This window comes from Patiria miniata, unplaced genomic scaffold (genome assembly GCF_015706575.1).
Source record: "Patiria miniata isolate m_02_andy unplaced genomic scaffold, ASM1570657v1 HiC_scaffold_23, whole genome shotgun sequence".
NCBI lineage: Eukaryota > Metazoa > Echinodermata > Asteroidea > Valvatida > Asterinidae > Patiria > Patiria miniata.
Window position 1 is genome coordinate 8,322,290 of NW_024037062.1, and position 13,379 is coordinate 8,335,668.

General features: G+C 39.7%; 1 protein-coding gene across 1 annotated transcript; it reads right to left on the reverse strand.

Moving 5' to 3' along the window:
• Positions 1-101: 101 nt before the first annotated feature.
• Positions 102-12,632, reverse strand: LOC119731179 (serine/threonine-protein phosphatase 2A catalytic subunit beta isoform). Its single transcript, XM_038204247.1, has 7 exons — positions 12,355-12,632; positions 10,025-10,234; positions 7,868-8,041; positions 6,812-6,901; positions 5,639-5,800; positions 4,874-4,992; positions 102-4,256 (listed from the first exon to the last, which is right to left on the reverse strand). Exons 1-7 carry the CDS (start codon positions 12,463-12,465, stop codon positions 4,184-4,186), a joined length of 939 nt encoding a protein of 312 aa, XP_038060175.1. The 5' UTR covers positions 12,466-12,632; the 3' UTR covers positions 102-4,183.
• Between the last annotated feature and the right edge of the window lie 747 nt (positions 12,633-13,379).

The window sequence follows — 13,379 nt, forward strand, 5'->3', positions numbered from 1 at the left end:
TTGACTCTGAACTTGTAAGTAAACAACGCAAACTTAAAGACGGCAGCTTCAAACACAAACAACAAAATGACACAAAAGGAAACTGAATACGGAAACGTTCATAAATTCAACACATTTTATTAGGTGATTAAAACAAACAAAATAATAATTAAAAAAAAAAACACAAGTATTGTAGGTGGTTCATCATGACAGCCATTAAAACATACTTCATCACAGTTTATAGTGTTTTACAAACTACTGTTACAGGAACAATTACCATCCCATAAATACAACTTTTATTTGCAAATTTGAGGAGCGATTTTCGGGTAAAACATCCGGAGTGCGGTAAAATACATATTTTTGGTATCAGTTACAATGCTTAATCATTGTTTCCACCTTAAAGTATTTAACAAGCCAACCGTTGAACTCCGCTCACAGAATTACAAAAGACAGTTTTTCCACACAAACTTGACTTCGATTTAAATTTGCCCTATCAAGAAATACTCCCTAAACAATTACAATTATTTACTCCATAGAATGGCTCTGTACAATAGTATCACATTTTAGGGGATCTAACATTATTTGGCTGCAAAATGATGTCAAACGAACATAAACTAAAAAAAAAGAGTAAAGAAATTGATAAATTAAACCATAAGGTTACTGACGTTACACTTGAAATTCCTATAGCATACGTTTTACAAACATTGTTATCACTTTAAGATTATTACGGTAAGGTATTTTTTTTATTGGGGGAGGCATCCACCTCTTGTTTACGGTTCTATAAAGTTAAAACGTTAATGTTATGGGTACATTTTGTGAATTATCTGTCTAAAAATTAAAACAATAGGTGAGACCAGCTCGAAAAGAAAGATCAATTGACGCGTTAACATAGATGGTGGATATATGAACAAGAAGAATACATGTATAAATGTGGCTACAAAAGGATATCTTAATATGCAATCATGCAATGCGAGATACTTCGATGGATCTACTGGTTAAACAATGGTCCAGTGCTGAAAAAAATATGTTTTTAATGGGAAACACATTTAACACATTGGTCAGAGATAAAGTGTATACTTTAAAAATAACAGCTTATCATGTACATGTATGTAATAACAAAACTTGTGAGAAAACTACTACATGTATTTCTATTTTTGAAACTTTTGTCACATATTTATTGTGAGAAAAGGACTAGTACAAAACCTTTTTCAATTGATAAAGTGTTTTTCTAATGAACAAACATCATAGAGCTATATTAAATAACTAGAACGCAAATTCGCTGTACAAAGTGAAGCATCCATGTTTGTGCACTAACCTATGGGGAACCCCCAAATTTAGTGCGGCTTTAGTATGGCTATTTGCATATCTACGATTGTATTCTATACCGAAGCCGATATGCTCAAAGCCTAAACGCACGATCAGTAAATGAGCATTTCATTGTGCTCAGCACAAACAACGCAAACACGTGCGCGTATGTGCTGCAGATGATTGTTGCCGTCATTACTCGTAGAAAACGCACTTACGTTGTACTCGCGTATGTTGAACTCGCACGTTGCATTTCGAGTACACTATTCGAAATTCTTTCCATCTTATTTGATTATGTTCTACAAACACGCACATGAATTCAAAATGCCTGCGCTCAGATCGGCCTCAAAGTATCTCCACAGGGGAATGAGGAGTTAGCGCTCTAGTAATTTAATATAGCTCCATGATGTGCGTGTATCTCCATATGTAAGAGAATGAGAAATACAGTACATTAATAAAACATTGGAACTTAGTCTAGATGAACAAAAAAATTACACAATGACAAAGTAAACTGAAGCATTTACTTAGATAAACTATCACGGATTAAAAGTGTTGTAGTTGAATCCATCATAAGCCATCACAAGGCCTCGCAAGACCATCACAGACAATCACAAGTCCTGCAGTCCCAAGTCAAGTCGCAACCTATTCAAATGAGCTTTGACAAAGGCATTCCTTTGTTATTGGTCATCCCCTGTGTACTTGTAACCGGACTTGTGCACGGACTTGCGATTTCCTCGTTTGGGACTTATCAGTACAAGTACATGTATGTTGGACTCGACTACAATATTTCTGGGTCAAAATAAACAAGCCACCAAACTGATTTTACTCTTAGACACAGATAAAGTATTTAATGACAATGTAGCCAATACGTAAAAAAAAAATGGACCGATGTGTCATATTTTTTTCTGACCGCTACGATGACAAACTATCAAAGAAAGGAATTATTAGAATCCCTTAACCCCAACAAAATAACGGGAAGTGTCTAAAACTGCTTGCACTATAAAACATTACTTTTAATACAGTAGTTAGTATATTTTAACAGTTTTGCCAAATTGTTTTTAAAATTTATTTTCACAAGTGCACATCTACGTATGTTCTGTGAAACCCAACACTTTATGCGTCAGGAATGTTTAAATTAAGAAGTACCACCACTAACTAAGAACCTTCATATTTCCATTTAATTAAGTCTAAACGGACTGTTTACGAATGAAAATGTTAGCCATTTGCATACAGCAGTCTATTAAACCGATTTCACTTTTGTCGCATTTTTGTTACATTTACTTGCGCTTGCTGCGCATTTGTGAAACCGCTCCTACGAACCATAACCCAAAAGGCAGCTAAACGTTGAAACAAGTAAGCCTACAGAGCGGAACCCTTCAAAACCCTTCAAAACCCTACCAAATCAGGTATGTGCATTTTGGCAGAGTTACAGTGAGTTGGGTTAAACTACTTGCTATTTTTTACACAAACTTTCTACACATTTTTACGCCGTGAAGTCTAGTTTTAGCACTTCAGGGCAAAATTATTACTCATGTGAAAAACTGGTTCAAACTTCCCACGAATGTGACAAAAGGAAATATTCGCTGCAAAATTTGCCAAATTTGCAGCGCGAACACTTGTCGGGTACGCATTTGCGTTCGCATTCGCCCGAGTATGAACTAGAATTAAGTTAACAATCAATGAAATATAAATCTCAAGCGTTTTTTTTTATAATTAAAAAAAGCAACAACACCCAAACAACTGAGACACATGTTGAAATGTAATTAAATGAAAATAAGCCCATTGTTTATTCACAATATAAACGGGCCTGCGAACCGTACATCTTTCCCAAAATAAAGTTCACACTCAATGGGTCAATTCAACAAACTTGCCATTGCAAAACAACACACACACATACAAGAATGCCACAACTATTGAAAAGGATTTTTGAAATGAATTTAAATAATTTTTTTATAAGGAGTTCAAATGAAATTCGCATTCTTAACCCCCAAAATGATGTAAAACATGTTGTCTACTGCGATATTAAAAACATAGATGATTTCTAGAAGTACATGTTGTATTTTCCAATTAACTCCGCCCAGTTTTAAGATACTAACATCCCCCCCCCACAACCCCGTTACTCTAGGTACACAAACAATTTCTTCATGCTACATCGTCACACATACAAATGAGAAGACGTAGTAAACTACATGTACGTTCATTTACGTGTATTACAAAACTTTAGGGACAAGGACTTTGTATAGATAGAGGTATATATTTTTGTTTATAGTTTGAGTAAGCTCACGTGCGCGTAACTCTACATAGGTCCTGCAAATGTCTTACTTTATACATTTGATGTTAAATTTTCAGTACATTTAGCTCGACGACTTGCTTTTATCAAGAAGTTGGTACAAAAACAATTTATTTCCGTATTCTATTAACTGAATTTTGTGAAATGTTTTAAAGATTAAGTTGTTGCGAATGTAAAAGATGCGTCAAGTTGTATTATACTGTTCTTACTAACAATTTCCAATAGAAAGAATCAAGTAAGGATGTTTTTTTTCTAGACTACTTTTACCGAAATTACTTTTAGGCTGTTTTTTTGGGAGGGGAACGTTTTCCAAAAATTAGCGTACATCGCGAATAATTGGTCACGTAGCACAGTCATTTTTTTAACAAATAGTCTTTTCGTCAACAACCTCGTCTTGCCAACTTAAAAACCCAATAATTTGACAAACGTAGCTATCCAAAGCTTGCGAGTCGCTGACACAGCATGTATACACTCACTGGATTGACGTGTGGTTATCTGCATACGTACATTACACATCAATTGAAGTTGCGGGATTTTAAATTTTTTTTTTTGCGTTTATGTTGACGCAATACTTACACACAGAGAGCACTCACAACGCACGCTTCTATTTTACAGGAAGTAGTCGGGGGTACGCCGGGTTACATGCGGTTCTCCCCTTCTGGGGGCGGGGTCAAACTGTAAACTGTGGACAAAGAAAAACGGAAATTGTTAGAATAGAGAAGGATGTCATCATGTGGTCTAAGGTTCGAACACTACTCAAGTCACTCAATGGGGGGGGGGAGGGAAAGGCAAGGGCGTCGATTGCATTTCAAAAGTGGGGTAGACATATGGCCTGATCAGGACTAATGCGAGTGTGAAGTGCGAAGCCCTGACGGCGTGGGGTTCGGGGCCCGCTTAAGGGCCCCGAAAGTTTTTGGATTCTAGACAGACGCTCTGTGGTGCGATCTGATTCAATTTCTGACCACTTTAACCAAATTTTACGAGCATATGATCGTCATTTAAACATCATTTTCAAGTTGAGAGTCATTGAATCAGCTATTCTGAGCTATAGAATCATATGTAGTCTACAATTTTTATTCGGGGACAAAAAAAAGTGTGAGGGGGGGCAAACTATATATCCACCCCACTTTAAAAAGTGGGGGGGGGGGAAACTTGTTCTCCCTCCGCCCCCCCCCCCCCCCCTCCTCCTCCCAACTGATTGACGCCCATGGGGGTAGGGAGAAGTCTTTGTGTAAGCAATGAGAAGAGATTGCAGTTCTCTCCTTCTGGGGGCGGGGCCAAACTGAAGACACAACTTACAAGGAATATTTTAGTGCATCGTCTAGTTCCATGATGGCCGCTTGATTGCCGCATCGGTAGCAGTAGTTGGGGGCGCTGAAAATAGTGACTACATTACGATCGTGACACCAGTTGTAACCCTGCAAGGAAAAACAAAACCAATAAATTGAATCATTAACTATTCTCAAGTGGAATAATTGTATTTATGTGTACAATTTATTTATTTGACTAGCAATTGTAACCCAATACTTTTTTTTGTTACTGTTTATTTTTGACAACCATCAGATAGTAACTTCTGCATTTTAGAGGAAGTGAATGCTCATTGTATGTTAATGAAACCATGATGACATTGTCAGTTTTAGCAGACAAGACAGGTCTGCTGGATGGAGATTGGCAATTGTTGTAAAGTGTCTTGCCTAAGAACACAAACACCATGTTCTCTGTCAATTTTGGACAATGTGTGCCATTTATACTCCTGGGTGGAAAGAGGCAATTGTAGAAACGTTTCTAGCCTAAGAACACAAGCACCATGTTCTCTGTCAATTTTGGACAATGAGTGCCATTTATACTCCTGGGTGGAGAGAGACAATTGTAGTAAAGTGTCTTGCCCAATAACATAAGCACCATGTTTCCGTGTCAAATGTATTTTTCTCAACTTCATTTTGTCTTAGGCACATTACCAAACTAACAACACAGGTACCCATTTTTTTACTCCTGGATGGACAATTGTAGTAAAGTGTCTTGCCTATGAACACAAGCACGACCACTGATCTGCCTAGAAATTACCTCCATGACGAGTTGATGGGCTCTGGATATGAGAGTCAGTCCGTTCATGTGGTTGAAGTTCTCCGATATATCCTGGCCGAAGGTGTAGCCCGCACCACGGGGGGAGATACCCCAGCCACCGCGGTCATCGGGGTCGGACCAAAGCAGGTCACACATGGGACCCTGCGGGGAAGAAAAACAAAATAAATCAATGCGACGATCGAGATCAGAAACTCACTAAACATGAAAATATTCACACTGAGTAAACAGTGTTAAAAAAACATCGGTGAAGGGCAAAACCTAATTTGATTTATATCACCCCGACGCAAAATTCCATCTTAAAATAGTTTATGCGGTACCCGCTGCTATGTACATCAGATTCGAACCGGCCAACCGATCCCGTTAGCTCGGTGGTCGAGTGGTAAGACATCTGCACTGGAAAGCAGGAGGTCGTGGGTTCGAGTCCCACCCGAGTGATTTTTTCCAACTTTCACTCGGGAGGTAACACACTGAGTATACTGTGTTAAAAAAAACGTCGGTGAAGGGCAAGACCTAATTTGATTTATATCACCCCGACGCAAAATTCCATCTTATAATGAAAATATTCGCTTAGCGAAAACGGGTTACCAGGCAAAATGACATGCAATGTGCACTGCTTGTTAACTAGTTCCTAGCCGTTTCTTGCTGAGCTCCTAAAACTGCTTGGCAAACATTTCCACTAAACAGCTCCGTGAAATTTGACACGGCAGAGGGCGCTGTTGCATTTTCACAATCGGCCAGTTCGGTAGTTGCAACTTCGCATGTGTGCGCAATGATATGGGTCATGGGTCATTCAGGACAATCGAACGCTCAATGGAGGCGCATGAACGCACAAGGAGAAGCTCGCGTGACGCTTGCCTTAATTACGAGCAGAATGTCACGTTCCCGAGACATCGCGGTTACAAGATGCTTCCATTTCAAACCAAATGGCCTTTGACATGGACTTCTTCATCGAGATACCGAACTGGCTTGTAGCTGAGACATCTCACTACAAATGGAATTTTAAACCTTAAACCTACAATTTCCTACCAGAACTGAACTTTGAAAAAAAAAATTAACGAAAATAAACAAGGTTTTTGGTACCGATGGGCATTTTGGGAAACTGCAAGTCTTTTTACTAAGATTTTTTTTTTTTTTTTTAACGACAAGACTAACCTCATGAGGGACTTCTTGAAGGCGATCCAATGCACGAATGTGGTCCAGGGTGTCAATAGAGGGAGACAGACCACCGTGAAGACAAAATATCTGTGCCAATTAAAAAAAATATGAAAAACTTAGAAGATGTACTACAGATTACATATACTTGTAGATTATAGAGGAATTTAAGGGGAACAAAATTAAAATCTACATGCAGATTATCAGATTGTTCCACATTTCCTTCAGAACATATGAAAATAAATTTCTGTGACTTTCAGAGGAGGAATTGAAATTCATATATCAATTTTACTTCCTTAACGATAACAACATTATATCACACAACTTCCTCCAAGGTTGACTTACTTGTTTTTAAATGGTTAAATATGTATTCATATCAAATGTTTGTATTTGAGTACAGAGAATATCAAAATTATACTGATTTTTATATTAACACTGTCAACCCTAACGTACCTGAATCCATCAAAATCCATACCTTTGAGTTGGAGTATTTTGGCGGCTTCAGGATACCTCCATATTGAACACAGGGGGAGGGGGGGTTATGGATTCAGGATTGTAAGCCTAGCAATACGGTGCGATTTTGATGGATTCAGGATACCTCCATACTGAGCAGTTACCCACACCAATTTTTTTTGTGCATGACACAATAGGCAGATTTTGGCGGATTCAGGATACTTTCTAGCAAAAGTGCTCAAGGGTTAGGGTTAACCCTAACAGAACTCAACCCATCGAACCCCAACGGCATGTTTTGTTGGAATCTGTCTGGATGGGTACAGTATCCCTAAACTGACAGTCTCTTACATTGGGTTGGCGCACCTCCAGAATCAAAGTCAGAAATATAAGTGTGCAGTTTCCCACATGGTGTTGGAATTTGCCAGGATGGGTACGGTTCCTAGTAAATCGTGCCAGGGAGTTTGAGTTAAGCTGCCCACATGTTTAACATGCACTTCGAAATTTAGAATTTGAGTATTTTCGCTCAAATCTAAGTTGGAATAATTGAATGTTAAATTATTCAACATATGTGCAGCCCTACAACTGGTCATCGTCAAATCTTACCTGTCCGTCCACCAGCGCGGTCAGGGGAAGGTAGTCAAAGAGATCGGTGAAGTACTTCCAGACGTTGGGGTTGCCGTACTTGCGTAGGCACTCGTCGTAGAAGCCGTAGACCTGCGTGATCTGCCGACTCTCGTGGTTCCCTCGCAAGATGGTGATGCGTTCCGGAAATCGCACCTGGCAAAAAAAGATTGGAACAATAGTCTTAGCATTTTTGGGGGATTTTGCTTTCGGTTAGTCTGTTCGTTTTTTTTCCCTTCTCTTCCACATTTAGTGTAGGGGCTAGACATTGTTATGGTTTGATACGAGATAACCTGCCGCCGCGGGAGGACGTTATTACGACCAACCAACATCACCCACGAACCCGTCCGCAACAACGTCTAGCCTGGGCCAATCAGCAATGGTTTTGTTATGCGCGCGCGCACCTATTTGGCCTAATATACATGTATGCACCGCCCATTCAAAACATTTCATTGTAGTTCCAAACTAAACTATTAAATTTCTTCCAGTAGTCTAACAGATGCAGCTTTTGTGCAACTTCACTGGTCACAGTCCTTCTGTTTTGAGGCGTGCGATCACACCCCCACGCCATCACATGCCTAAATGCTTCCTGAGAAGTGCGAATAATCGCACGCCTGAATCCCTCCGTACCGCACACCTCGGCATACATTTACGGCACAATTATACTTCAAAATTTGTGAAAATAAAGTAGGTCGGTGAAGAGAATATGGCTTTATTGTAAATCAAGGTGAATATTTTGGAAAAGAGTACCAGATTGTTCAGTCCCAGCTTGGACCACAGAATCACACGCCAAGAAAAATCACACGCCTTGAAAAATCACACGCCTAGGAAACTCCAGGTGTGCGTTTTTCCACACACCTGTGATTTTCAAATCAGAAGGACTGTGGTCAGCTCTTTTGTGGTGTGTAGGGTGCGTGGGACTGAACATGGACCGTAATTGCCTGCAGAAGTAGCGCATGCGCATTAGTTTCTCCCACTTTTCGGGGGGTGGGGTGGGGGGATATTTTACCAATTTCCCTAGACGCTGTTCCTGACGGGTTCGTGGGTGATATTGGTTGGTCGTGATAATGCCCTCTCGTGGCAGCAGGTTATCGCGGTGGCGGGTTATCACGTATTATAAACCAGAACAAAGTCTAGCCCTTAGACTATTTCACATTCAGCACAATAACTTTTCCATGACTATTTCAGGACAAAGTTAGGGCTATCCATGACCAATTCCTATGCTGTTTTTTGGGCATCTTGGGGGCCTATTTACAATACACTGGCCAGTCATCACGCTGAGGCAAGGGACGCAACTCCCTTTCAGCCTTCCAGTTTATAATAATAATAATAATAATTTGGGAGGCTAATCATCCTTACTCGCAGCTGGTATGCTGAATTGCGAAGGACGCGGCTACAACGAAGACTGACATAGCCAAATATTAAGTATCATCATATTGTGCAGGATTCCATGACTATTTCTTGAAATACTGACTTTCCATGACTAGACTCCTTTCAAAATTACAAATTCCATGACATTCCATGATAGCTTTGAAGGTACATGTAATATTAAACATTTGCTTTTGCTGTAATTTTCAGAAATGGATGGATTTGGGGGGTTAGTATTTTACCGCAAATATTGTCACACCGAACTGTTTGAAATTCTGTGTTCATAGATGCTGGGGGGGGGGGGGGGGGGGGGGGAGTTGTTCTTGTAGTCTGGTTCCGTGACCCCACTTCAGATGAAACAGACTAATTTTACAGTTGTCAGGGACTGACAGGTCAGGGAACCAGACTAACTGGCTTGCGCCCGTTCACGGATGTGTAACCAATTGCAAACAAAATGTGCACTGACTAAATATGGTAAATTGGGGGCGCTATATAAAAAAAAACAGTTTTCTTCCAACTGATCGTTGGCTGACCATTGGAAATTGATACCAAAACTCAACTTTTCTTGAAAATGGCAGCAGACCAGGTGCCATGATTTCACAGGATGCCCGAGACTGTTATTCACTTACATGTACAGTCAAGTAAGGCATTTCATAATAATTTGGTAGTATTTGTTTTTGATGTTTGCAAATGTTGTAAATAACCTTTAAATTCTAGGATTTTTCAATGACTATGGGGAATCCTGCCAAGTGTACCACAGCCAGCACTCACCTTTAATGACACTAATAACGACACTGTTTCTACCGAGTAGTACCCACGATCCACGTAGTCACCCATGAAGAGGTAGTTTGTGTCGGGAGACTTGCCCCCAATTCTGAACAGCTCCATCAGGTCGTGGAACTGACCGTGGACATCGCCGCACACCGTGACTGGGCATTTCACTTCTTGGACGTTGGACTCTTTGGATAAAATCTCCCTAGCCTGAAGAACGGACAAGAAAAAAAAAGAGAATTCTCAGAAAGGGAAACTTACTAGGCGCATTTTAAACTTGAACAATGAAATTGACTGGAACGGGGCTTGAACCTGCGACCTATGGACATGATGGATTGCTGTTCCAGTGCTCTACCAACTGAGCTATCAATGTCTTGTCCGTGTCTTTTTTCAAAGGGCGCTAGTCAGAAGCCATAAACCCATGTATGCCATGCAGCCAGGGTACGATCAAACATTGCTATTATCAGAATTCAAGGACATAAATTATGCGAATAGGGCAACTGGCAAACAGAGCTGCTCATTACGTGACGTTATACTGGCCAAAAGAACAATGCATCGATAAGGGCTTCCCCTGGCTACCAAACTTCTTATTGGTTAAAAATGGTCACATGATGTATTACGACAGCATTTTCCTAATTGCATAGTCGAGAGGTCTTTCCCATATTTTTTGCCAAATCGCCCAATTTTGATGAGTGTTACATTATGTATGTTCGTCTCTCTTTGATTGTTGCACTACTCAGGGATTTTTCATGAAATGCGGCATTTTGTTGGGGAAAGTTGAGACTAGTCTTAGCTACGATTTGGTGTACACAGTAATGACAGTATACATGCAGGTTGACATGCTTCACTTCTTCATAAACTGCTCCATGATCGATATGCAAGAATATTGCGATCGTAAATGACTGCACATGCACACGTGTGCAAATGCTCATTAATTCACGACTTTCACCCAAGAAGTTGACATTGTCATTGCACATGCTCACAACATGATCGAAATATCGTACCCCATCATGACCGTCAGTGGGCGACATTTGTAAGTGCAGAGATCACGCCCAAAGTCACGATGTGACTGTGAGCAACATTACAAATGTTGCATAGTGTTGAAAACCCTGAAAATAGCAAACAGGGAGTTCACACATGACTCAGACAGAGAGTATACAGAGCGTGTTATTACTATTTAGTATTAGGCCTTTCAAATGAAGAAATTTTAAAGGGGAAAACACCAACATGACCAAAATTGCTTACAAATTTGACAAACTAATATACATCAGGCACAATTGCAGAATACCCCGCCACTCGATCTATCCACCTCGTAGCCGGCTACGAGGTCACGGCTGATTGACCTCAATAAACATTCTCAGCGCTACTTGTATGTACTATGCGTCATGCTCCATTGCACTCCCACTTCGTGACCGCGTAGCTGCCAACAGGGTAGTTGGTTTGGACTTAAAAAAATTTCAGCAACTCCCATTCCTTTTGTGTTGCTTCGTTCTCAAGCATATTCAAGGGGACTCCCACTCCATAGCCTCGTAGCCGCCAACAGGGTGGTTGGTTTGGACTTAGATTAGAATTTTTTTCAGCAACTCCCATTCATTTTGTGTTGCTTCGTTCTCAAATAATGGACCCCCACTCAGTATCCGCATAGCTGGCAATGGACTTGAATTGTTTCTTTTGCAGTGATTCCAACCTCGTAGCCGGTGATTTTTGGGGTGTATTTCCGAGTGGCGGGGTATACTGCAATTACTCCATACATCACATAAAAACTATATAACAAGGTTAAATAAAATATAAAAAGATGTAGGCCCTACAGCCTAGTCATGAATACAGATTTATCTGACACTTTTCTTTTTATTCACAATAAACATAAAAAAAATTAAAATTAACGAAGGAACAATTGAACGTCGATGACATTAACACGACTAAAAATTCATGAAAATCAGGCAAGATGTTTAAAACCATGAATACAGGCCTATATGACATGTATGACAAATAACCATGATTTGATAACCCTTATATGCACTACACATAAATTATAATCATGTAACGTAATGTTAAAAAAAAATTGACACTGACATTATTGACTTGACTTGGCAATCAAATCATTCCCGTTCATGCAAATTTGATTTTGAATCAAAATTATTATGACAAAAATCTGATGATCAAACACAATCTTGACAAACAAATATTTAAAAATATATTTCCACACTATTTAAAAAGAAAATGTAATATATATGAAAACACAAGTAAACAGAGAACGGTCGAATTATTGGCGGTACACAGGGGTTGTGTTGAAGTTTTAAACTGCCATGCTTCATCGACCATCGACCTACCTTTTCGCACAGTTGCTTCACTTGATTTTCCTGCAACTGTTTGCACTCGTTAAGCTGCTCAATCCACTGGTCCAGCTCCTTCGCGTGCCCCTTATCTGTCGGACTGGACATTCTAAAATGTTAAGGGTATCCTAAGGAATAGTTTTATCTGTCTCTCAGTAATTCTAAGACTGTAATTACGGTGAATTTCTGGAGGCGAAAATTCTGACTTCCTTCCGTACCGGCAACCTGCGCAACCGCCGTGTGCTTGTCAAACAAACATGGCCGCCCCATTTACGCCGATATGTGGATGACGTCACGACCAACCCGCCAACGAAACGAGGTGACGAAATTTTCCGATCAATAATTAGCCAGGCACCCTTCCTCTCAGACTCGCGATAAAGAGCCCGGTTGAGCCTGGGGCTCAGACAATTTTCATGCGCTTCAAAAATAACTTTTTTTTATCACCAACTGATTAAGATGACTGGAATAACTTTGAGTCATATCAAAAATAAACAGTGGCGGACAATCTGGCTGATTACATTTACAAGTGGATTTTAAACTCTACAATGTGTTTGTCTTTTCCATGCTCATGCTCATGTCATGTAGATCATGACCCTAAAAGTTCGTTTAATACTTGCAAGGCAACATTTGGGCTCACAAGTCACAGCATGAAGTTTACTGGGTAAAAAAAATTACATATTTTGTCCAACTGTCTACTCCCCTTAAATGTCTGAAAACTATTTTGATATCTCTTTTTTATTTAGTTTTATTGAAATGTGTACTTTTTTGCACATTTCAATATGTTCATGCTTTTCCTGACAAATGAGGGCGTTGTTGCTGTGATGTCTTTTCAAGAAGACGTTCAGTTAAGGGGCTAAATTTCTGTCCAAAGTGACTGACTGTGAACTCAAAATGTGATCACTGAAAACATATGCGAGAAAAGTTCGCTCATTGGCTGTACTGACACAACAACGAATCACTAAAAGAAATTTTTCGACGGCAAAACTATCCCAAAAAAACACCAAAATGAAAATTGAAAAATA

Coding starts and splice junctions, on each gene's coding strand:
- LOC119731179 (XM_038204247.1), bottom strand. CDS start 12,465: ATGTCCAGTCCGACAGATAAGGGGCACGCGAAGGAGCTGGACCAGTGG. Junction 8,042..10,024: donor CGTTATTAGTGTCATTAAAG/GTGAGTGCTGGC, acceptor TTTTTTTGCCAG/GTGCGATTTCCGGAACGCAT. Junction 4,993..5,638: donor CCCATCAACTCGTCATGGAG/GTAATTTCTAGG, acceptor TTTTCCTTGCAG/GGTTACAACTGGTGTCACGA.